This window comes from Arachis ipaensis, chromosome B6, assembly GCF_059453495.1.
Source record: "Arachis ipaensis isolate K30076 ecotype BB chromosome B6, ASM5945349v1, whole genome shotgun sequence".
NCBI lineage: Eukaryota > Viridiplantae > Streptophyta > Magnoliopsida > Fabales > Fabaceae > Arachis > Arachis ipaensis.
Window position 1 is genome coordinate 72,803,595 of NC_142441.1, and position 26,912 is coordinate 72,830,506.

At 35.3% G+C, this 26,912-nt stretch overlaps 2 protein-coding genes across 2 annotated transcripts; both read right to left on the reverse strand.

Moving 5' to 3' along the window:
* Nucleotides 1-16,874: 16,874 nt before the first annotated feature.
* On the reverse strand, nucleotides 16,875-18,087 carry LOC107606359 (uncharacterized). Its single transcript, XM_016308418.3, has one exon. It carries the CDS (start codon nucleotides 17,923-17,925, stop codon nucleotides 17,143-17,145), a length of 783 nt encoding a protein of 260 aa, XP_016163904.1. The 5' UTR covers nucleotides 17,926-18,087; the 3' UTR covers nucleotides 16,875-17,142.
* A 1,960-nt stretch (nucleotides 18,088-20,047) lies between these two features.
* Nucleotides 20,048-24,471, reverse strand: LOC148561317 (GPN-loop GTPase QQT1). The gene is made up of 12 exons (XM_088489402.1): nucleotides 24,023-24,471; nucleotides 23,680-23,911; nucleotides 23,513-23,557; nucleotides 23,343-23,422; nucleotides 22,936-23,010; nucleotides 22,467-22,570; nucleotides 22,230-22,386; nucleotides 22,040-22,127; nucleotides 21,303-21,375; nucleotides 21,094-21,225; nucleotides 20,507-20,597; nucleotides 20,048-20,397 (listed from the first exon to the last, which is right to left on the reverse strand). Exons 2-11 carry the CDS (start codon nucleotides 23,769-23,771, stop codon nucleotides 20,541-20,543), a joined length of 903 nt encoding a protein of 300 aa, XP_088345528.1. The 5' UTR covers nucleotides 23,772-23,911; nucleotides 24,023-24,471; the 3' UTR covers nucleotides 20,048-20,397; nucleotides 20,507-20,540.
* Nucleotides 24,472-26,912: the final 2,441 nt, after the last annotated feature.

Genomic DNA, 26,912 nt, shown 5'->3' on the forward strand with positions numbered 1-26,912 from the left:
TGGGGATAGGCTACTCCACCAAGCCCACCTTCTCTTTGTAGGAATCAAACTTCACTGCAGGTAAACTCTTAGTCATCATATCTGAACCATTATCATCAGTATGGATCTTCTCAAGTGCATATGACTTCATCTCAAGCGCTTGACGTATCCAATGATACCTCACCTCTATGTGCTTCGATCTAAAATGAAACATCGGATTCTTGCTGAGATGGATAGCACTCTGACTATCACAAAATAACACAAACTTCTCTTGATTAATGCCTAACTCTTGTAGAAATTTCTTCACCCACAAGAGTTCTTTAGAAGCTTCAACAACAGCAATGTATTCTGCCTCTATAGTAGACAAAGCAACACATTTATGAAGTTGAGATTGCCACGACACAGCTCCCCCTGCAAAAGTCATCATATAACCAGAAGTAGACTTCCTTGAATCAAGATCTTAAGCCATATCCGCATCTGTGTAACCATCCAACACAGGTTGGCTACTCCCAAAACATAAACAAACTCTGGAAGTACCATTAAGGTATCTAAGAATCCACTTCACTGCTTGCCAGTGTTCCTTGCCAGGATTAGAGAGAAACCGACTAACAACTCCAACGGCATGAGCAATATCCGGCCTGGTGCAAACCATAGCATGCATCAAACTACCAACTGCAGATGCATATAGAATCTTCTTCATTTCTGCTTTCTCTTTCTCACTTGTAGGACATTGCTGCGAACTCAGCTTGAAGTAACTAGCAAGTGGAGTACTAACAGATTTGGAATTACTCATGCTAAACCTCTCTAAAACCTTCTCAATGTACTTCTGTTGCGACAACCACATTTTTCCATTCTTCCTGTCATGAGTGATACTCATGCCAAGGATTTTCTTTGCAGGACCCAAATCCTTCATAGCAAAGGATCTATTCAAGTCTTTCTTAAGACTTTCAATCTTCTTAGTATCATGACGAACAATCAACATGTCATCAACATAAAGCAAGAGAATTATAAAATCACCATCAGAGAATTTCTTGACATACAGAAGAAGTCTTACTATACCCATGACCTTCCATGAAGGAATCAAACTTTGTGTAAACCCATATAAGCTCTTCTTCAACTTGCATACGAGGTGCTCCTTTCCTTTAACCTCGAAACCCTCTGGTTGCTCCATATAAATTTCTTTATCTACATCAAGCTGCTCAACCTCTAAATTCAAGCTAGCCGCTAACCCAAGCACAACTCGAATAGAGGACATCTTCACAACTGGAGAGAAAATCTCCTCAAAATCAATACTTTTCTTTTGCTCAAAGCCTTTCATAACCAATCGAGCTTTGTACCTTGGCCGTGAGATATTTTCATCCGCTTTCAATTTGAACACCCATTTATTCTTGAATGCTCTATTACCCTTTAGTAACTTCACCAATTCAAACGTATGATCCTCATGCAAGGATTTCATTTCTTCTTGCATGGCCTTCAACCAATCTTCCTTATGCTCATCAGACATAGCTTCCTGGTAGCTTTCTGGCTCCCCAATCTCAGTGTTCATCACATACTCATAAGGAGAGTATTTCTGAGAAGGATGACGCTCTCTAGTAGATCTTCTCAATTCAGGCTCAACTGGTGGTTCAGGTAGAACTTCAACATCTGGTGGAACTTCTGCATCTGGCACCTCAGGTTGATGTGTAAGTTCATCATGAAAATCATCACCATCATTATCAACTTGTACATCTCCCCTATCAACAGGAGGTCTAGTGGAAGGACCAGGTTCATCATTAGCAGAACGTCTAACAGTTATTGACTTATCTGTCTTCTCAAGATCTTCAATAGTTTGGTCTTCAAGAAAAATTACATCTCGGCTTCTAATTATCTTTTTGCTCACCGGATCCCATAATCTGTAACCAAAGTCTTCGTGACCATAACCCATGAAGATACACTGCTTTGACTTTCCATCAAGTTTGGACCTTTCATCTCTTGGAATGTGAACAAAAGCCCTACAGCCAAACACTCACAAGTGACTATAGGAGACATCTTTCCCTCTCCAAACTTTCTTTGGAACATCACCATTTAGTAGAACTGAAGGAGAAAGGTTGATTAGATCTACTGCAGTCTTCATCGCTTCACCCCAAAAAGATTTAGGCAACTTTGCATGAGAGAGCATACACCTGACTCTATCATTGATAGTGCGATTCATTCTCTCTGCAACTCCATTATATTGAGGAGTCTTAGGAACCGTCTTCTCAAGCTTGATCCCATGTCCTTTACAATACTCTTCAAACGGACTCCTGTATTCACCACCATTATCTGCTCGAACACATTTCAATTTCCTTCCTGTTTCTCTTTCAACACTTGCATGAAAGTGTTTGAAGATACCGAGCACCTGATCTTTAGATTTCAAAACAAAAGCTCACACTTTTCAAGAATAATCATCAATAAAAGTAACAAAATATGATGCAACACCTAGTGTCTTGGCATCTATAGTGCAAACATCAGTGTGAACTAAATCTAGAACATGTGATCTCCTATGAGGTCCAGAATTATGAAATGATACTCTAGCATGCTTTCCAACAAAACAATGAGTGCAAGTATTTAAAGTTGTACCTTTCACGGGAAGTGAGTGCTTCTTGGCTAAGACGCTTAGTCCTTTCTCGCTCAAGTGACCAAGACGTATATGCCACAAATTAGAAGAGGAATCATCAGTTACATTCATATCTTCTTTGCACAACTTTGCTTGCAACCGGTAGAGAGTAGTGAGACTATTGTCTTCTTTAGCAACAATGAGATCCCCTTTGGTAATCTTAAATTTTTCACTACCAAAGGAAGTGCAATATCCCTCTTGATCCAATGCCTTCACAAAAATGAGATTGAACCACATATCTGGCGCAAGCCTAACATTTTTCAACTGCAACTTGCATCCCATGTTAGTTTCAAGCCATATATCACCCATACCAATGATATCACACACTCCTTTATCTCCCAATTTGATCATGCCAAAATTTCCAACAGTATAGGAAGTGAAAATTTCACGCTTCGGAGTGACATGACATGAGGCACCAGAGTCCATAATCCAAGTGGAATCATCACAGACAAGATTCACATAATTTTCATCATATGTGATAAGAACATCTTCATAAACAATAGCGGCAGTTTCTTTATCACTATCTTTACCTTTGTCTTTGTTTCTTCCCCTTGATTGTTCTCTTTTCAAGAACCTACAATACCTCTTGATATGCCCCGGCTTGCCACAATGGTGACAAATAAACTCCTTTCTTGGCTTGTACTTTCCTCTTGACTTGCTTCGACTCTCTGACTTGTCAGAACTGTGAGGTTTTCTACTTTGACTTCTCCCCGGTGACTCTGAAACAAGTGCTTTTGACTGCGAGGAGGCATTAGTCAAACCTCGCTCTCTTCTTCTGGCTTCTTCATTCAACATGCTCTCTTTAACCATTGCTAACGTCAACTTCCCATTTGTAGCTAAGTTAGTCAGTGTCATAACCAGAACTTCCCAACTATCAGGCAAAGAGCTCAACAACAACAAGGCTTGCAATTCATCATTCAAAGTGATTTCATTATTTGTTAGTTGGTTCACCGTCTCTTGAAAAATGCTCAAGTAGTCCAGCATAGATTTACCTTCAATATACTTCATATTGACAAGCTTCCTAATCAAGAATGCTTTGTTTTGTACATTCTTCCTCTCATATAACTCCTTCAATTTGTTCCACATCTTCTCAGCATTCGTTTCGGTGTCAACATGTGGATACACGCTAAGATCAAGCCATTGCCTAATCAAAGCTACTGCCTTCCGATTCAGCTTCTTCCATTCAGCATCGGATTTAGTACCTTTGGATTTATCCCCCTCCACAGGATCATACAAGTCCTTGCTATACAATATATCTTCCATGAGAGTCTTCTAAATCGAATAATTTTGGGAATTTAATTTGACCATATTCGGTCCATAAGTATTTTCCTCCATTTAATTAGCACAGAGATATACAACCAAAGCTCTAGATACTACTTTGTTGGAAAAACTCTACAAAGGTTCAAACAAGAACCTGTCTAATAGTGGAAGCACCAAAAATAATTTTTCCACAACCTGTGCGATTAAATAGGCAATACCAAAGATACTCCAAGCAGCAAATATAATGGCAGAAATTAAATAATCAGACACCAGAATTTTAACGTGGGAAAACCCCCAAAAGAGGGACAAAAAACACATGGGACCTAGTCCAGAAAAATCTTCCACTATCAGAATAATGGGTACACAAACAGTCTTCCTAGTGACACTAGTGTAAATCATGTTGCTTGTATGCGAAGTTTGTATTCGTAGGTTTTGATGAATGACAAACCAACAAATGACATGAAAGACAAACCAACAAACAACTTGAATGAACAAGCATGTTGAAAGATCAACCAACATTCAACGTTGAGGAATGAAGAGTTGAAAGCAACACAACAACAACAAGAAACTCAAGTCCACAACATTTGAAGACAAGTATAGTGTCTTAGGACTTAGGTAACTTCTTGTTAAGAACCAATTGCTAAATCTCTCAACACACACTCACAAAATGTTTTGATGCACATCTTGCAATTCGATGCTAGCCAAATGGTTTAAAAACTTGTTTTCAAAGGTACAAAAGCATAGGAATTGACTCCAACAAGTTTGAGATCAATCCTAAGCATTTTGAAGTGATTTTAAGCCTTTCTTTAAGGTTTGCATCGATGCACACTCATCTTGCATCGATGCAAAACATGCAACGACTTGTTGCATCGATGCAAAGATGTTTGCATCGATGCAACCTAGCTGAAAATTCAAATTTCAGCTTCAAAGACACATTTGCATCGATGCAAAGTGTTATGCATCGATGCAAATGATTCAAAAACATAAAAAACGGCTAGTTTTAACAAAACGGCTCCATCCCATTAACTCCCAAACGTTTCTAAGGTTTGGGGAGTCTATAAATAGATGGATTGAAGCCTTATTTCATACAAGTGAGTATTTGCAAACTATCTTGTTCATATTCTTTCATTCTACACATTTTTAAGGTGTTATAATACACAATTTGAGAGAGCAATATCAATTGGTTCAATAGTGCTAAACTTGTAATCATACACTCTTCTAGAGAGTACTCATTTCGTCTCAACAATTCTTTGAGAATTGTTTTCTTGTAACACTTTGTAAATTGGAGTGTGATCTCCAAGGTTGAGTCAAGAGTTATAAACACTATAGTCGGTGAGGATACCAAAGAAGTATACTAAGTACTCAAGGCAAATCTTAGAGGAGGTATCTCTAAGTGGAGTGGGTTAGTATACGAGTGGTGATCATATACCGTGAGGTGTTAGAAACTAAGGACTCGGATTGTAAGAGGTTTTGCGCGAGCACCTTGAAGCTTGGCAATAGTGGAACTTCTCAATAGCGATTGAGAAAGAAAGTGGACGTAGGACAAGGATTGTGCCGAACCACTCTAAATAGCGTTTGCATATCTCCAAACTCATCTCTTCAATATTATTGTCTTTTACCTTTGAGCAAATAAATTGTGATCGAAAAGTAGCTTCGTAAGTACTTAAGGAATGGCTTAAGTCCGATTGGTGAAAAGCTTGATCAATTTATTTGAGTTGGTGTCTATTGGAAAGTAAAAGCTCCTTATAAATGCTTAGCAATTGAGTTAAGCTCTTGGAAAAATACTAGTACAATAACACTTTTGTATATTGTCTTTAACTTTCGCAAAAAGATTCATTGTTGTTGCAATACTCAATTCACCCCCCCCCTCTTGAGTAATTGTGCATAGGTTCTACAAGTGGCATCAGAGCTTAACCCTTTGAAAGACTTAACCGTTTAAGGGAAAAGATCATGGCAAGCACAAGCTTTAACAACAACAACACTAGTGAAGGTAACTCAACCGCTAGACCTCCTCTTTTTAGCGGAACAAATTACTCTTATTGGAAAAATAAGATGAGAATTTGGATCCGTTCTCAAGATGTGAGAATTTGGAAAGTGATTGAGAATGGAAATCACATTCCAACAAAGACAACAAGCGCTAAAGAAGGAGAAGTCTCCGTCTTAAAGCAAGTACCGAAAGGAGAAAGTGAATATAATGACGATGATTGGAAGAAAGTGGCAATGAATGATAAAGCCATCAACTTCATTCATTGTGCACTTAACGAGCATGATTATATGAAGATCTCTACATGTGAAACCGCTAAAGAGATTTGGGATAAACTCCAAATCACTTACGAAGGAACCGACCACGTTAAAGAATCAAAGGTATTTATGTTGGTTCATGAATGGGAAAATTTTAAAATGAAAGATGAAGAGAGCATTGAAGAAGCTCTTGAAAGACTCTCCAAGATCTTCAACAACCTAAGCATGCTTGGCACAAAATACAATGATAAACAAATTGTGACCAAGGTGCTTACAAGCCTTACACCAAAATGGAACTCCAAAGTGAACGCCATTGTGGAAGGAAGGCTCTATGATCAACTTACATTTGATCAACTACGAGGTAATCTTCTCACCTATGAGATGACTATGCTAAATAGACAAAAAGGTGAAGAAAGCAAGAAGAAAAGTCTCGCCCTTAAAACAACATCACTACAAGAAGAGAGTGATGATAATGAAGAAGAAGGAGATGAAGAATTTGCACTCTTATTAAAAAGATTCAATAAGTTTGCAATGAAGAAAAACTTCAAGAGCAAAACAAAGGTACCAAAATGCTATGAGTGTGGAGAAGTTGGACACATTAAACCCAATTGTCCAAAACTTCAAAAGGAGGACAAAAACAAGAAATTTAAGAAGAAGGAGAAAGCATACATATCATGGGAGAATGAGGATGAATCCGACTCCGATGACGACGAGGTTGCAAATCTTTGCTTAATGGCAAGCGAAGAAAAGGTTAGTAATGACAACTCCACTTCTTTTAATTTACAAGATGAATATGATGCCTTACTTGAGGTGTACACAAAACTTACCCAAGATTATTCTCTCCTAAAGAAAAAGAATATGGATCTTTTAAAACAAAATGAGATGTTGAAAAACGAGAATATCAATCTTGGAAAAGATAAGTGTAGCACAAGTAGTGATCCATACAAATCTTGTAAAATGCATGAAAATGAAATTACAAATCTTAAGAACACTTTAGCTAAGTTCAATGAATCTTCAAAGAACTTAGATAAAATGTTGAAAAACCAAAAGCATGTTCATAATAAGGAAGGTTTAGGTTTTGAAAAAGGAAAATTTAAAAATGCTAAAACTCCTATTAGGCAACCGCAAGCCCAAAAGGCAAGCATGCCTAAAAAGAATGAAGCCTTTAAACATCCTCCTCAACATGCTTCATTTAGAAATTATAATCACAATGCATATAGATCAAAAGATGTTGCATTTAAGAAACAACCTAGGCAACCATTTAGAAACATGCATAGGATGCATAATCCAAATGTCATATGTCATTATTGTAATAAAGTAGGTCATATAGCACCCGTATGCTTTACTAGAATTAAACATATAAACTTTCGTAGTCAAGATACGAGATGGGCACCTTATGGGCATTATGCTCATACTAACCATCAAGGACCCAAATTCACTTGGGTACCTAAATCCCAATTTTAATTGTTTTGTAGGTACGTGTTGGAGCTAAGGATACAAATTGGTATGTTGATAGTGGATGCTCCAAACACATGACCGGCGATGAATCAAAGTTCACCGCAATAGAGCCTACAAACGGAGGAAATGTGATCTATGGAGACAACAACACCGGCAAAGTAATCGGCGTTGGAAAAGTTGGTAAAAATTCTTCTACCTCCATAGATAATGTTATACTTGTCAAAGGTCTCAAACATAATCTCATTAGTGTTAGCCAACTTTGTGACAAAGGAAACTTAGTCACCTTTGATTCAAAATGTTGTTTGATAAAAAGGCAAGACACTAATGAAATTGTGCTAATTGGGCACCGTGTTGACAATGTATACATGATTAATATAGATGAAGTTTCCTCAAATGATGTGAAATGCCTTGTTAGTAAAAATGATGAAACTTGGTTATGGCATCGTAGAGTAGCTCATGCTAACATGGACCATCTTAGCAAGTTGGTCTCTAAAGAGTTAGTAATTGGCTTACCAAAGCTACGTTTTGAAAAAGACATCCTTTGCGACGCATGTCAAAAGGGAAAACAAGTAAAGGCCTCTTTTAAATCTAAAAACATTGTTTCGACAACAAGGCCATTACAACTTTTGCACATGGATTTATTTGGTCCTTCCAGGACTATGAGCTTTGGTGGCAATTACTATGCTTTAGTTATTGTTGATGATTACTCTCGATTTACATGGACCTTGTTTCTAGCAAACAAGAGTGATGCATTTCGAGCATTCAAAAGATTAGCCAAAGTTATTCAAAATGAAAAGAATTTGCATATATCATCTATTAGAAGTGATCATGGTGGAGAATTTGAAAACAATCTTTTTGAAACTTTTTGTGAAGAAAATGGCATTGAGCATAATTTTTCCTCTCCTAGAACACCACAACAAAATGGTGTGGTTGAAAGGAAAAATCGTCATTTAGAAGAAATGGCGAGAACTATGCTCAATGAGGCTAATATTCCTAAGTACTTTTGGGCGGATGCGGTTAGTACCGCGTGTTATGTTATGAATAGGATTATCATTCGACCTATTCTTAAGAAAACACCGTACGAATTGTACAAAGGAAGAAAGCCAAATATTTCCCACCTTCACGTCTTTGGTTGTAAATGCTTTATTCTAAATAATGGAAAAGATAACTTAGGCAAATTTGATGCTAAGGCTGATGAAGGAATCTTCTTAGGCTACTCTTTAACTAGCAAAGCTTTTAGAGTATATAATAAACGCATCATGACTATGGAAGAAAGTATTCATGTCGCTTTTGATGAAACTAACCGTTGTTATGCTAGAAAAGTTTTTGATGAAAATATAGAAAACTTTGATTCACTAAATTTGAATGATGAAGACAAAGAAAAAGATTTAAATAAAGCCTCTACAACTAAGGATAATGTTCAAGTTGAAGAAATTGCACCATCACAAGCACAAATAAATGCACTTCCAAAGGACTGGCGTACTTCAAAGGATCATCCTCTAGACAACGTCATTGGTAATGTTTCGAAAGGGGTAACAACTCGATCCTCTTTTAGAAATTTATTTACATATAGTGCTTTTGTTTCTCAAATTGAACCATCTACCATTGAGTCCGCAATTGATGATGAACATTGGGTTATGGCAATGCAAGAGGAGCTTAACCAATTCAAACGAAATGACGTTTGGGAATTGGTGCCTAAACCAAGTAATCAAACAATTGTCGGAACAAAATGGGTTTTTAGAAATAAACTCGATGAAAATGGTACAATTGTTAGAAACAAAGCTAGATTAGTAGCTAAAGGTTATAATCAAGAGGAAGGCATTGATTATGACGAAACTTATGCTCCCGTAGCTAGATTAGAAGCTATTAGGATGTTACTTGCTTTTGCATCCTCTTATAACTTCAAACTTTATCAAATGGATGTTAAGAGTGCCTTTCTTAATGGTTTCATTCAAGAAGAAGTATATGTTGAACAACCTCCCGGTTTTGAGGATTATGAAAATCCTAATCATGTTTTTAAACTCAAGAAAGCTCTTTATGGTCTTAAACAAGCTCCAAGAGCTTGGTATGAACGTTTGAGCAAGTTTTTAATAGAAAAGGGTTTTAGAAGAGGGAAGGTTGATACAACTTTATTTATCATGATTGAAAACAAAAATATCCTTTTGGTACAAGTTTACGTCGATGACATAATATTTGGTTCAACTAACGAATCACTTTGCAAGTTTTTCTCAAACCTCATGCAAAGTGAATTTGAAATGTCCATGATGGGCGAACTCAACTTCTTCCTTGGTCTTCAAATCAAACAAGGAAAAGAAGGAACTTTCGTTGGCCAAACCAAATATTGCAAGGAATTGCTCAAAAGATTTGGAATGGACAATGCTAAGGCAATGGACACACCAATGAGCACTACTTGCTACCTTGACAAAAATGAACAAGGTAAAAACATAGATGTAAAGAAGTATAGAGGCATGATAGGATCATTGCTTTATCTAACGGCAAGTAGGCCAGATATCATGTTTAGTGTATGCATGTGTGCGAGATACCAAGCTAATCCTAAGGAATCTCACTTAAGTGCGGTGAAAAGGATTATGAAGTATCTCATAGGAACATTAAATGTTGGATTGTGGTATCCGAAAGGATCCACTTGTGATTTGATTGGTTATTCCGATTCCGATTTTGCCGGTTGCAAATTGGATAGGAAAAGCACTAGCGGCACTTGTCACTTGCTAGGAAACTCTCTTGTTTCATGGCATAGTAAGAAACAAGTAAGTGTAGCCTTGTCTACCACCGAAGCCGAGTATGTAGCCGCCGGTAGTTGTTGCGCCCAAATTTTATGGATGAAACAACAACTTGTGGACTATGGACTCATGCTTGATCACATTCCTATCAAATGTGATAATACTAGTGCAATAAATTTAACCAAGAATCCGGTTCAACACTCTAGAACCAAGCATATTGAGATTAGACATCACTTCATAAGAGACCATGTTGAAAAGGGTGATGTGGTTATTGAATTTGTCGAAACTAGTAAACAACTAGCGGACATCTTCACTAAACCTTTATGTAAAGAAAGTTTTTTTAACATCCGAAATGAACTTGGTATCTTGGATTCTAATCTAATATGATTTGTTTGAATTCATTGCATTGATATTACTATTTTTGTATCTCTTACTAACTTAAGCATTGGAGATATCCAATTAGCCATTGTTTTGTAGATTTATGAGCTGATCTTGAGGTAGATTGAAAAATTTGAGGATTATAAACAATGGAGGATCAACAAATTGAACTTTATAATGGTTTAATTGATATTTCCTTCATAATTTTGTTTCATGATTAATGCTTGTATGCTTATTTGGTGAATAACTCAAAATAGGATTGGTACCCCTATTTTAAGTTAATGAGCATGCTTTAATATATTTCACTTATTTAGGGGGAATTATGCATGCTTTTTATATATATAAAAAGAGGAAATCAAATTCTTTTTGAAAGGGGGAATATCTCATCCTTGAAATTAATAGAGAAATTGAACTTAAAAAAATACATTGTTTTATGCATGCTTCTATGACACATTTCAAGCTCCTTTCTTTTTGATAATGTCAAAAGGGGGAAGAGAGAAGTTTGAGGATATTTGAAATTTTGAACTCTTGAAAAAGAAGAAGTTTGAGGATTTGAAAAGAAGAAATAAGTTTGCGAAACAATGTTTTCAAAAAGACTTCCGCTAAGCAAAAACTTTGATATCTAAATCGTTTTCTTTGATAAACGCCCTTTAAGGGAACAAATACACATATTTAGGGGGAACTCCTGCAAAATTTTTGTGTGAAGTCTTCTCCAAAGCTTTCTATAAAACAAAGTGCATTATTGTTGCTTTCAAAATCATTTATAAATGCATATCCTCAAAATTGGTTTGTCATTATCAAAAAGGGGGAAATTGTAAATCATGTTGCTTGTATGCGAAGTTTGTATTCGTAGGTTTTGATGAATGACAAACCAACAAATGACATGAAAGACAAACCAACAAACAACTTGAATGAACAAGCATGTTGAAAGATCAACCAACATTCAACGTTGAGGAATGAAGAGTTGAAAGCAACACAACAACAACAAGAAACTCAAGTCCACAACATTTGAAGACAAGTATAGTGTCTTAGGACTTAGGTAACTTCTTGTTAAGAACCAATTGCTAAATCTCTCAACACACACTCACAAAATGTTTTGATGCACATCTTGCAATTCGATGCTAGCCAAATGGTTTAAAAACTTGTTTTCAAAGGTACAAAAGCATAGGAATTGACTCCAACAAGTTTGAGATCAATCCTAAGCATTTTGAAGTGATTTTAAGCCTTTCTTTAAGGTTTGCATCGATGCACACTCATCTTGCATCGATGCAAAACATGCAACGACTTGTTGCATCGATGCAAAGATGTTTGCATCGATGCAACCTAGCTGAAAATTCAAATTTCAGCTTCAAAGACACATTTGCATCGATGCAAAGTGTTATGCATCGATGCAAATGATTCAAAAACATAAAAAACGGCTAGTTTTAACAAAACGGCTCCATCCCATTAACTCCCAAACGTTTCTAAGGTTTGGGGAGTCTATAAATAGATGGATTGAAGCCTTATTTCATACAAGTGAGTATTTGCAAACTATCTTGTTCATATTCTTTCATTCTACACATTTTTAAGGTGTTATAATACACAATTTGAGAGAGCAATATCAATTGGTTCAATAGTGCTAAACTTGTAATCATACACTCTTCTAGAGAGTACTCATTTCGTCTCAACAATTCTTTGAGAATTGTTTTCTTGTAACACTTTGTAAATTGGAGTGTGATCTCCAAGGTTGAGTCAAGAGTTATAAACACTATAGTCGGTGAGGATACCAAAGAAGTATACTAAGTACTCAAGGCAAATCTTAGAGGAGGTATCTCTAAGTGGAGTGGGTTAGTATACGAGTGGTGATCATATACCGTGAGGTGTTAGAAACTAAGGACTCGGATTGTAAGAGGTTTTGCGCGAGCACCTTGAAGCTTGGCAATAGTGGAACTTCTCAATAGCGATTGAGAAAGAAAGTGGACGTAGGACAAGGATTGTGCCGAACCACTCTAAATAGCGTTTGCATATCTCCAAACTCATCTCTTCAATATTATTGTCTTTTACCTTTGAGCAAATAAATTGTGATCGAAAAGTAGCTTCGTAAGTACTTAATGAATGGCTTAAGTCCGATTGGTGAAAAGCTTGATCAATTTATTTGAGTTGGTGTCTATTGGAAAGTAAAAGCTCCTTATAAATGCTTAGCAATTGAGTTAAGCTCTTGGAAAAATACTAGTACAATAACACTTTTGTATATTGTCTTTAACTTTCGCAAAAAGATTCATTGTTGTTGCAATACTCAATTCACCCCCCCCCCCTCTTGAGTAATTGTGCATAGGTTCTACAACTAGGACATTTAAACAATCAACAAAATACATCACCAAAACTGGTGGAATCAACATAAATCCTCCACAAAGTGGGTATCTCAAATCAGGTAAAAGAGAAGACAATACAACTAGCAAGTTATATCCTAATGTTTATTTCTACACCAGGAATAACATACTAAAATTTCATAAGAAATAGAGCGAATTTACCCGTTTAATTGGATCAAAATGGCTTGCCCTTTCCCCCCCCCCCCCAATTTCCTTCTTCTCTTCGGCGCCGAAACAAGGCCTTGTTTCTTTCTTTTCAAAAATTAAAAGAAAGCTTCTCATCCTCTCTTGTGGCTTATACGCCACTTTCTTTCATTCTTTTATTTATTTCCTTTTTTTTATTTAAGTTGTGTGGACTCCACTTGAGGTTGGGGACCTACTAATACAAAGTAGTGGACGAGGTGAGAGATGCAGCAACAGAGAGGAGAATGGACACGACGGCAGAGTTATTAAATGGAACGCCGCAAATAGAAAGCACGACGCGGTGAGGGTGATGGCACGGTAAGGTTTGGCGATGCGGTGAGAAGGGAGAGTGGCGAGGGGGTGGCTGTAGAGAGGTTGGAAAGAGTATGGACAGGGTTAGAGATCTCTGAATTGAAGAAGGGTTATGCAAATGAATATTAGGAGTTTTGGGTTTCTATATATATATATATATCTGTGTGTGTGTGTGTGTGTGTGTGTATGACTAAAAAATATATATGAGAAATAAACTATTAAGGATAATTTAGTAAATTTATAAATTTCGGGGAATAGCAGAGAAGGGGCGGGGATTCCCGCTCGGGTCTCCGCGCCTGCCTCGTGAGAATTTCATCCCTCATCCCCATCTTTGCAGAAAAAATTTTTCACAGTCGGATCCCCATTCAGAGTAGTCTCCGCAGGAATTCCCGCATCATGGGAAATTGCCATCCCTAATGGATAGTGTTTTAAAGAAAATAGCTAGATGAGAAATACTATTATATATACTACTTCAGGAAGTACCTTTGTTTATTATTATTTCTAATTATATCTAAATATAATATTAACTATCCTGTATATAAAAACCAGTCTATTAAATAAATTATTTATATAACAATGTAAATAACAGATTAAAAAAGAAGTGTTAAATTAATTTAAAAATCACATTTTTAATTAATTAGGAATAATTAGATTTTTGAATTTGAATAATTAAGATTAACAATATAACCTTTTTTAAACACACTCTCACACTATGTTCCGTCCCTCTCATCACACCCTCACACCACGTCTCGTTCCCTCTCATCGCGTTAACCATCCGCCATTCAAACCGCCATCGCTCCGCATTCACAGTGTGCCGTCGCCGTCGGAGGGAGGTGTGCGTCCATTCGCACATGACGTCATTGCTGCTGTCTCACGATCCCTATGTTGTTACCATTAATGCCTCGCAATCCCGGAAGGTGCCGTTGTTGCTGCCTCGCGGTCACCCCACGTTCCGACTGACCACTGCCGCCGCGTGCAGCGCCGCCGATCGCTGATGCTCCATCCTCCATTGCACCGCGGCTCCAACCACAGAGGTACCTCCTTCTGCAACACACAGCAGCATCCACCCTCCATCATTCGCATCGCGCAGCTTCACGGACCATTGATGCTGCATCATCAGGGCGCAAAGGCACCTCTTTCCGCAATGCGAGGCGCCATCCACCCTCCATCTCGCCGTGCATACAAGTCGGACACCGCACAGACCCTCTCTCTTCTGTCGTTCTCTTCTTCTTGTGATTTGGATTTTTTTCGTTGTAATTTAGATGTTTCTTTTAAATAAGTAGTTTTTTCTCTATGAATAACTTTTTTCTTTTTCGAGTGTTACCTTTGTTTTGATGGATGTTTCTTTTTAGAACAATGCTAGGGAACTAAAAGGGTATTAGCCAAAAATCAGCCAAATATCTCTGGGTGAATTCAAAATCTCTACGAGTTAATATATATGGATGTTTCTTCTGCGAAGTATCAGAATGTTTCTTTTTCATACTAAATGGATATTCTTTTATATATTTTTCGAATTTTTTTGTATTACAAATGTGAATGTCTCTCTTTCTTTAAGAATTTTATAATTTTTTTAAATTTTATAGATATTTAATTATTTTTGCTAAAATATAACTGAATATTTCTTTTGTTAAGTATTAGGATGTTTTTTTTCCATATTAAATGAATGTTTTTTTTATATTTCTGTAAGGAACATTTCTTCTTCCATGAAAGCTTTGAGGAACAAGGAGCAAACACAATCTGGCTACCCAAACAAGGCACGAGGCTACTCCTTTCATACCATAGGGCAGTTGCTATCGCTTAATAATAATAAAAACTAGTTCCATGGATCTTGTATGGAATAATAGGCTTCTATTTTCTGATGCAGTACTGCTATTCCCTTCGGAAAAGCAAAAAAAAAAAAGAAACAGAAGAAAAAATATTGAAAAAAAGATTGAAAATTAACCCAAAAAAAAAACAAGAATAACAAACGGGAGGTGGACTTCGTGTTGAAGCAGTTGTCTTGGATGTGCTTGTTGAGGGTGTCGCGGAGAGCATGGAAGTCGCCGGCGCTTCTAGCAGCATTGGTGAGAGAGAGAGGTCTGTATGTGATTGTTGGAGGTGGGTAGGTTAATGTGATAGAGAAGAGGAAGGTTTTTATAGGTTTTAATTAGGTTTACTTAATCAATTTTGAATTTAAAAATTTTAAAAATTTAAAATTAATAATTAATATAAATTAACGTAGTTTTGTTTAGTTTTTGCCTGATAACTTCTTGGTTCCATATACTTTTTCTTCTTTTTATTATACATGAATATTTTTCAGTATAAATTTTTTTAGATATTTCTTTTAAGTTTGATGAATGTTTCTTTTTATTGCAGTACTGAGGTTTAGCGTTGTCAGCAATATTGACAGCGTGACAGGAGAGGGAGAGTAGAGTGGCTATGGTGAAAATAGGATAATAAAAAAAGGTGAAAAATGAAAGGTATAATTAAAGATAAAGATGAGTAATTAAGTATTTTATGTTCAATATACTTAAAATGCAGCTCATTATTTACGTTATTTGTAATTTCTATTGTCTACATAACGAAATTGATGTTAAAATTATCAAATTCTGCTTATTCATATGTGCTAGGTATTAGTAATACATCTTTCGAATTTCAATTTTTTAGTTAATTAGCTGCCATTTAAGGCATTGATGGAATGGAAATCTTACACAACAAGAAATTTTGTGAGTTCTAATCAATCATATCCTGGGTGCTCGAAATAATATTTTATATGGGATTTCTTTTTATTTTTGCTGTAAAATTGCCGATTATATCCTTACATACATGGTTACCGGACACCCACGGAGAGGCACATTGCACTTATATGCTTTTAGCCGGAATCTTATTAAAAATGGGCGCATATGGATTGGTTCAAATTAATATGGAATTATTACCTCACGCTCATTCCATATTTTCCTCCTGATTAATGTTATTAGGTTCAATTCAAATAATCTATGCAGCTTCAACATCTTTTGGTCAACGTAATTTAAAGAAAAGAATAGCTTATTCCTCGGTATCTCATATGGGTTCGTTAGCAACTTAGTTTTTTTTTATTATTATTTAACTAGCACAAACATTAAATTATCTTTGATAAATAAATTTTATTAATTTATATAAATAAATTCTAAAAAATATAGGTTCAAATTATATTGATTTATGTATAAATTCTAATAAATGTATATATAAATTATATATTTTTTGTATACAAAATCTTATAAATATTGGTATAAATTATTATTGACCAAATATTGTGTAAAAATAATAATATTTATTGGACACGTAGCATTGCTCGATTAAACAACTATAAGCCATTCGAATCCATGTACAAGCCAAACATGGCGTGGATTAATTACTGCACATATCATTAGCTCTAAATGTACAACAATTTACACTAAGAAAATGCCATCAAGAGAAGGCATGAATTCTTAATTAACCAGTCTCAACAACAAAAAACATAATTAGAACATATTTACACAATAAAAGCAAAAGCAAAGTCCAATTTCCTTCCTAGAAATAATGGAAAAAATTAATTAATAACTTTGAATGAGAACCCAAAAAACCTTGTAACAAGACCTCCATTTCTTCAACATCACCAGCTGTTTTGGTGGCCATGTTTCGGAGAATCATTGTCCTTCACCACCATCTTTTTTTCACTCAACTCTCTCACATATTCCTTCTTATTTGTATTCCTTACAGTTTTTCTTATTGGTTTTGAACTTGAAGAAGAAGAAAAAGAAGAAAAAGAGGTATCACTCAATACTGGAATTACATACCACAAAACACACGTGCAAAGTGTCGCCACCGATCTACCAAACACCGTCAAGAACACCAAAATCAATATCATAACAGCCGGAACATAGAAAGATGGATACTTCATCCTGTCCAAAGAGAACAACAAGCTCCTGTTATCAGATTCCAACAACTTGGGTTGTTGTTGTTGCTGCTGCTTTGATTCTTTTTCCTTAGTTATTGAGGTTTTTTGCATTGGCTCCGAGAAAGATGTCATGTGTCTTACTCTCACCTTGAGCTTTTCATCTTCTTGATCATCTCTCTTGCTGTTCTTCTTATGATTTTGGTCTTTGTTCTTCACCTTGACGACGATGGGGACAAAATCATCGTTGTCGGAATACGCGAATCGAACGAAGGATATGTCGTGAGGGTTCATCTTGGAATAAACCTTCTTCCTTCTCTCATCGAGTTCAGCAAGAAGTTCAGAAAACTTGTCTAATCCGCGTGTTGAGTATGGATTCTTGTCCCTGTTATTATCCCTTCTTTTTGAGTGCTTCTTTGGGGTAGAAGTAGAACTACTTTGACATGCCCCATCTTCTTCTTCGTGATTCAAATTGAAGCCGCAAACTAAAGAACTCAGCATGTGGAAATTAATTAAAAAGCTTAATTTTTTGAAAAAAAAAAAAAGAAAGTTTGTGTTGCTTTGTGGAACTTTAATTTTGGGAGCTAGGAAGGTATGTTAATGGAAGATTATTGCGTGAGGGAAGACTATTAAGAGTTTATATATTTGGAGGAGAGTGTGACTGGATCTAATTTCTAGACACGGCTTCAAAGTCAAAATTAAGGGTAAGGTTTTGAAATTTAATCCTATGAAACTTTCACACACACATATATAAAATATAAATCTAATGTGGCTCTGTTTGATCTTTGACTTCTTGGAGAGTACGTAGTTTATTCTTTTCAAGACCAAGTAATAATTCGTATTTAAAAATATAAAAGGGATTGTGTATCATAAATTATTGAAATTAGTTAACATGTTCCTTGGAAAAGAGGGATTTGACTTTTGTTGAGTGTATATATATATGAGGACGTATTCCAAGTTATTGCAAGCCAACATTTTTATATTTGCCATGGATCAATCATGATCATGTCTTCTAGAAGGAACGTGATACTGTTGAGACTTTTCATTAATTTTCCTTTATCATCTGCGAACTTTTTATTTTTATTATTGAGATTGTGATGCTGTTTTTAAATAATATAGATAGTTAATGTATTTTTTTTTATAGATAATCACAAATTTGAGGTACAATTTTGTGATTTTTTTTTTTTTGATATTATGAGGATTAGATTTGTGATTTATAATTTTTTTTTCACAAAACTGACCCACCGATTTGTTTATTTCTTAAAAATAATTTTCACTCCACACAAATTTGAGGCTCAGATTTCTTTATTACCCTAAATCTGACCCTAAGTTTTGTTTCCAAAAATAAAACTGAGCTTTTGTGAATTTCAATTTAAAAAAAAATTATTTCTATATCCATAAAAAACACACTATTTTTTCATAATTAAGTATAACATATTTTAAACTTCCATAACAAAAAAAATTAACCATCATCTGCTTGTTAATTAAAGATATATAATTACAATTTAATAATTATGAGATCATACTTATATTTCACGGAAATAATAGTTAGCTATAACTAATAGAAAAGAGAAAAATAATTAATATCAATCATGGTAAATATATATTAAACGTAGTATTAAAATTAATTATTAAAATAAAATATATTAAAATATAAAATATATATTAAAAATAAATTAAATTATATATATATATAATAATTAATTTTAATGTGTAAATAATATTTTTAAACTAATATGATGCATTTACAATTAGCCAAACAGTTCGTCTATTCTTTATTATTATTATTATTATTATTATTATTATTATATACACAACTTTCGGTATATGCCAAGACTAGTACACTAGTTTTAGATACACAACAATTATCATTTTTTTTTTCTGTTACTTGCATTGCTTTCTGAATGACTTGGTCATATAGAGCACCCGGTGACCAACAGTTAATAGCAAACTTGCTCAACCAAAAAATATAAATAAATAAATAAATAATCGGCTGACTGCTTCAACTATGTCAACTCATTTAACTTCTTACTAAATTAAATTATTAGTAGCCACGACATTCGTGACGTTATTGGCAAAAATAAATATATTTAACAGTAATAATATCTCTGAAATTGTGGAAAATATTTTTTATAAAGTGGAAATTTATGTACATTATCTTTATATAAAATTGATAATAGATAATAGTTTAAATAATAATTTAATTAAATGTCAAATCATCAAATAATTTAGAACAATTTAGAACGGTCAACTTTACATAAAAACTATATACAAGTCTTTCACTTTTTTATAATCATATTGTATCTGCGTTAATTATCATCCCTATATCAATAAGGATGATTTGTGTTTTTCAACTTCAATTCGTCATTCTCACTGCTTTTCAGTCCACTGAAATTTCTTAGGCTTTAACATTCAGAGTTTTGTTTTGAACTCCTGAAGTCCTGTTATATGTTATAAGCCTACAATTCTACAACATTCTTACTAGTAGTAATATATCAATATAAAGACTTTACTTGAATCTCTACAATATTATATAATATACCTATAATATACTATAGTATACCAACCTGCTGCATATAAGTGGAATACTTCCTAAAAACTACGTTCAGTGAATAAAAAAATGTAAATAAATAAAAGGCTAAAATAAACACTCTCAACCGTTGGTGGAGTTCATTCAAAATGTAATTTGGATATCAGATATAATAAAATTAGATGTGTTGGCTGCTGGCATAAAACCTTGTTATATTTAATGATTCTATAATCTTAAGATCTGATGTCAACGAGACATAAAACAATATGATATCTCTTTTTCACAAATTGGTCCTACCTCCCACAAACATGTACAGAGTTTTTATAGCTGCTTTTGTTGGTGTTGAACAAGCCATGTAACCAAAATGCAGATGCTCTACTCTCCCTGTTTTCATTATTTTCCCAAGAGAAAATCAAACTCTACAGAAATCGGCATCGCACTATCTGCAGTGATAGTCGCAAACTATCAGTACGGCGTATCAAGTGTTTAATAAGCCACGGAATCACAAGATAAAAGAAACTTATATGTAATGAAGAAAGTAACAATACTCACCAACGCGTCATTTTCTCTCCAATGTTCCTCCATATTAATCATCATAATCAATTTCATCATCCTTCATATACTTCTCTTGCACTGCTGCAACTGTAGATTGCTAAGTCAAGGGAAACTCGGAATAAACATTTCAAGTAAAGCCTCCTCCAGTAATATAGTTACTGGAAATTATGCAATGTATTTGTGACATGCCACTAAATAAAAGTACAGCACTAGCGCTTAACCCTTACTAGAATTATCATTTAACGTTGAAAACTTGATCCAGATTGTAAATCGATAAATAAAAAGAAAAAAAATTCTCCTAATGTAGCTGGTAGCAATGTCATGTTCTCACATCAGATTTATATTCACAATGCAGTTCAATTTAAATTAATATCAAATATTAATATCACAACCTTTTGTATGAACTTATAAAATATGGTTAAGTTCATTAAGGTTTTCAAAAGTTCTTTACCACACTGAAAAATGCAATGCTGGATAGTAAAGTTTCATAATGCACATGTGCAAGTGATGAAATTTTCTAGTGTAAGCCATGAGGTAAAAGGTAAATGAATCCAAAATATGCATATCACGAGAAAGCAAGGATATCTGTAATAATCCCAATCATTGTGACCAATAGCAATCTTGCTAAATTCAACTGCACTTGCTTCTATGCCAGCAAATATGTACCCGTTGCTTTTGTCTATCAGCTTCACTAAATTTCCTACACTCTCTTTGTCCTGAAAAGGAAATCTAGGTTTAGGATTGTGAACTCTGCCATGAACACATTCAAAGAACCCAGAGAAATATTATGTACCTGAATATCTAAGGTTGTAAAACTCACAAGACCGAAGTTGTCAATAACTTCACACAATTCCTTTGTGAGCTTTCTGCAAAAATATAGATTACTCGTAAAAAGAACTAGTCGGTGTATAATAAACCAGAAATTCTATGCAAGGATGGAAGGATCAGAACATTCAATTCCATATCCTAAATGTTTCATCAATCTGTTGGTCATTGGTTTCTTATTGAGTCAGTTCTATTTCATAGGTTGTACCCTAAGAGTGCATTTATGAGTTGAAGTTTTCAAGGGGAAGGGTAGAATGGGAAGGGTCTGAAGAGTAAAAAATACATTATGCTTTAAACTATTCTCTTCTCTCCCTTTCCATCCAAAACTCCAATTGGCAAACACCCGTTAGAGGACACTCCATTCCTATCACAGGAGAAAGAATTCATGAAATAAAAAAAATATATTTTGTCAGTGTACTTCATTATTATAGTTTACAGAAGTACACCAACAAAATAAATTCCATGGATCCAGTTGAAACAGCCACTTCCACCATTTCCAAATTTTCATTAAGCAGTTATTTAGCATGGCAGATGATCATAGATTCATGGTAGACAAGTCAATTACACAATACAGTACAGTGTGGAATTCTATGACTTCAGAAAGAAAACAGTTAAAAGTTTTAAACAATAGTCACAAAACATCAAAATTATATTAGAATCCAAAACATGCTAGTAGGTAAAAGAATCTCCAAGAACAAATCCCACCTGTATTTCGCAGAGCGAGGATCCTGATCAAGATGGTGTTGTAAATATGACAAGTCTTCTACGTCTGTATAGAAATCAAGATTAAAGGCTGCAACAGTCAAATCACAAAGTTAGTGCTGAAATTTGCCAAATATAACCAGCATCAACAAATATATATTTAAACCGTAAATTCTAAAAGTAATTTCCGCACCTAGCCTCCCATAGCTCTCAATTAAATCAATTTTTGACAAGACATTTATGTGAGGGAGTTCTAAATGTAGCATTGTTGATAAGGATAGAAGCAATGCACTGACATACTTCCCAGGGTCACTGCAAAGATGGGCATCAACCAGATGCACTGCTGTTAACTGCATAGAGCGAACATAAGATTAAGTTCTCAAACTGATACACAATTAGATATCACAAGAAGCAAAGAAAAGAACTATACCCTTAGGTTCAATTTCTTAATGAGTTTCATGATAACACTCTTGGCATTTGAGTGAAGAAAAAAGAGTTCCACTTGGCCAGGAAAATCAAAGAGTAGGTAGTGATCTGAAATGTTAATACTATTGTCAGCCCACTATGGATAACATAATTTACCACATTTTCAGAAACTTATTAACCAAATGTCACTCTTCTGACATTAATTACTCATGCCACCCTTCCTATATTATTATAAACAATCATAATTAAAACAAAAATAGCAAATCAATTGTCACTGTGGTAAAAGGGTGGCTTTGCGTAATAGTTATAAAAAGATGGTATTTTGATAATAAGTTTTGAAAAAGGTGGCACATGAGTTAAAAAAAGCCATACAAAGCAAGATAATAGCAGGTTGTAGTCTGCTATGGATAATGCCAGTAATTTTTATTTTTTAGCATTTAGATCTATACAATATGGCATAATAGCAAACCAACCTTTTAGAAGTGGTTCCAATTTTGCTTCCAACCAGTCGATATTTTTCTCTATATAATCCATACAATATACGAGACCTGCTTGTAAAAGACGAGAAACTTCAAACTGTGCAGCCTGAGACTATGATATAAACCTGAACCCTATGTTTAGGGTTTAGGTAGTGCAACATATCCACAGAACATTTTATTAGAACCATTAACTTGCACACTAAGCAACTAGTTAGATTTCTTGGAATCCATGCTTCCAGAAAGAAAAAATCTAGAAAACATTCGTCCTATGTCTACACTTCAAACAGTCCATCACACAATTCAATTGTTTACACTTTGCAGTACAAAAAACAGATAGAATTCAGTTTAAGAAGAAAAAAATACACATTAAACATGAAAAGCTATGTAAGTATTAGGCTTACCCCCATTTGGACCAAGAGAATGTTCCACCATTACATCACTGAGTTTCACAAGCTCCTCAATGTTCACAGCACATTCATAGCTATATTTTTATATTAAGGGAAAACACATCAATTGGAACATACAACTAAAATGGAACATTCTGGATAACAAAAATTGTAGAGAAGGATACGGTAATGAATCATTAGCAGGATCCAAATTGACAATAGCAACCTTCCTGCAATCACAAAGAAAATATACAAGGTTAATACAAGACCCACATTAGTAGAAAACGTAAAATTAATCCAACTATCGAAACAATGTATTCAATCCTGTTCCCCCATAAAGAGTCAGGCTAACCTTCCAATAAGATTGAGGAACTGAGACATGCCATTGCAGTAAGTTGTTTTGCCTGAGCCAGGAGGTCCAACAACTACTTGCCCAAAAACCATCGTTTCTTCCTTTCAAATAAAAGAAATCAAAGTTCCCAGAATGCACAACCAACTATTCTGGACATAGTTGTCAGAACCCAATCCAAAACCAATTCAACTAATTCAGCAATTCAAAACCAATTCAACATTTCAATTCAACCCTGCCATATTTATTTCTAATCAGCTCATCAACCAATCAACAATAAAATTCACAGCAATAACACAAGAAATTTCACGGAAAAAAAAAACTGAAAAAACAAGTAAATGCTCACGGCAGGAAAGAGAGTGGAGCAGTGGAGCAGTGGAGCACACCACGAAGAGAGCTCAAGGCTGCAGGAAGCACAGCTCGAGACAGAGACAGAGACGCGAGCAAGATGCAGGCGGCCGGAGGAGGAGACGCGAGCGGAGGAGAGCTGGTGGATCCGGCGAGAGGCGCTGCGACGGAGGTGAGCGTGCGGTGGCGGCGTGGCGGTGAACCGAGGTGACAGAGACAGAGCTGAGGTGGCTGCCGTTTTGGAAGGTGGGTTCAGCCGTTCGGTTCTTCAGGAGGCCAGGAAGGATGAAGTCACGAAAGAGAATGGGGGAGAGTAGCAAGGTGGAGCTGAAGCTTGAAGGAGACAAGGATGGGGGAGAGTCTCAGTCTCTCTGAACTCTGAAGGGAAGGAGAATGAGGGAGTAAGTGCTAGGGTTTCGTTTGGGGATGGGGTATTTTTTGTAAGATTAAAGTGATAATTAGATAGTTGAAGATGTTGACTTCGGACTAATTAGTTTTTGACGAAAAAAAAAGTATTAATTAGATTAGAACAAATGTTGGACATGTATATATCAATGAATAGTGTAACATGAAATCGAATTGTCCATATATTTTGTTATTTACAGTGGTGCATGTCTCGTTCATGTCACATGAGTAGAAAAATCATATAGTTTTGAACAGTGAAATATTTATTATCTTCTGAGTTTTTATATGCCTTTTATCAATTGTTTTCTATTTATCACAAATTCTATTAAAATAAGTGAAGTTTTGTTTCAAAAATTGTTATCTACATGACTATCATTTATAAATAGATATGTCAGAGTAATTAACAGTACATATAAGTATCACCGTTAAGTTTTAATTGATGAACACTGTTTGTTATCCTAGAGGATCAAATTGGTACTTTTTTATCTTTAGAGACTAATTAGTCCGAAGTTAAAATCTTCAATGACCTAATTGTTACTTTACTTTTTTTTAATTTTTTCAATTTGAACCGATCCGAGTTCTCCGATTTTCCACCAAACCAGCTAGTTCAAACCGATTTTCTTTCTTATCCGGTTGCATGCATCACCCGAACTGATTACATAATTAATTTACCGGTTTGGTCTGATTTTGACAACTATAATGTTGAAACAAATAAAAACAAGATACCATTAATAATCAACAAAATTAACTCAGAAGTCAGAATCATAAAAATTAACTCACTGAAGAGTGAAGAAGCAGTGGAGGTCTAGAGGAGTGCTTACCGGAGAAGGGAAGACGGCCAACTAGCAGAGGCGTTCGCGAGGAGGTGATGGTCGAGCAGTGGAACAGAAGTGACCATGAGGAGAGGCGTTCGCGGTGAGAGTGACACAGAATGAGCTCGAAGAGAGAGAGCTTGAAGAGAGAGACGCGACGGCAAGGAGAAGAGTTCCGGCCCGAGCAGACCTTCGCGACGTCGAGAAGAGAGCCGAACTGCAGAGACCATTTTTGGCGACGAAGGCACGCTGTCTGTCCCAATCCCGACGGCAACGGCACCCTCTGGCCGAGGAGAGCAATTCGGTGATGGAGAAGGTGGCTGCTAGGGCTGCTGGTGGTAAGTGAAGGGGTCTAGTGAATCATGTATGAGGGACTGAGGGTGAGTGGGTTCAGCCGTTTAAGGTGAGAGAAAAAATTAAAAAATTTAAAGAGATAATATTTAATTTGATCCCCAACTTGCATTTGAGCCTCAATTCAGTCCTAAAGTTTCAATTGTCTCTATTTAATCTTTAAATTTTGCTAATGTGACTCATATTAGTTCTTGAGATAATTTTTGGCTTACAGACGTTAACAAAACACTGACATCCGAATATCACGTTGAACTCTATAAATGACGTTATTTTTATTTTGGCACTTAAATAGCCAAAAAACATCATAAGTGATGTTTCATTGAAACTTTTCTTCCCAAAATAAGTGATCAGGCATCGCTTTTTGGCTATTTAAGCGCTAAAACCACAACGACGTCATTTTATAAGTTCCAACGTGGTATATGCCTATTCAGGTTAGCGTTCCATTAACATTTGTGTGCTAAAAATTATCCAAAGACTAATGCGGGTCACGTTTACAAAATTTTGAGACTAAATAGAGGCAATTGAAATTTCAGAGACTAAATTAAAACTCACTTACAATTTCAGAGACCAAAATGAGTATTAACTCAAATGAGATATCATGTCTTGGAAATGGCGTGCTGATCTTCGGTTGATCTTGAGAGATGCAAATACAGTAGCAGACATCATGGCAAAGACTGCAATGAGGACTATTTCTCCCCAAGTAGAGCTTTCATTGCCTTGGAAGAAGTTTGAGAGTAGTATTCAGCGGGACTGCCTTTCTTAAGCAGTTTCTTGTTTTTTTTTCTTTCTTAGTTTTTGTTTATTTTCTTTTAAGTCACCAAAAAAAAAATCAAATTTAAATAACGTAGTTCATAGGATAGGCTTCTGATCCGTTGTACCTTAAAAACCGGACCAATTTACACATTTCATCAATTAACTATCAATTCAACTAGTTCTCTTATTAATTTTTTGTTAGACTTATCACAACCAAATTGGCCAAAGGAGCTAATATTATAAATTTCACAGAAATGTTAGGCTACCAAGCATTTTTTGAACAAAGTGTTTAACTAAATTTCTGTGACCTTAAAAACCAGACCAATTTACATAATTCACCAATTAACGATCAATTTAACCAGTTTTCTTATTAGTTTTTTGTCAGACAGTTTTTTACAACAACCAAATTGGCTGAAGTACCTAATGTTATAAATTTTACAGAAATGCTAGACATTCAAGCACTTTTTTTAACCAAACTTTTAACCCAAGTCTTCATGCGCTCTTCTCTTTCGGACATAGGTCTTCTTCTTCTTCTTTCGTTATTGTCGTCGTCATCATCGCTGTTGC

Excerpts from the sequence above, each read along its gene's own strand:
- LOC107606359 (XM_016308418.3), bottom strand. The coding sequence starts at position 17,925 with ATGCTGAGTTCTTTAGTTTGCGGCTTCAATTTGAATCACGAAGAAGAA.
- LOC148561317 (XM_088489402.1), bottom strand. The coding sequence starts at position 23,771 with ATGGTTTTTGGGCAAGTAGTTGTTGGACCTCCTGGCTCAGGCAAAACA. Across the intron at positions 22,571-22,935 it reads ATTGGAACCACTTCTAAAAG|ATCACTACCTACTCTTTGAT; the intron begins GTTGGTTTGCTA and ends TTAACATTTCAG. Across the intron at positions 22,387-22,466 it reads TTAAGAAATTGAACCTAAGG|TTAACAGCAGTGCATCTGGT; the intron begins GTATAGTTCTTT and ends CGCTCTATGCAG.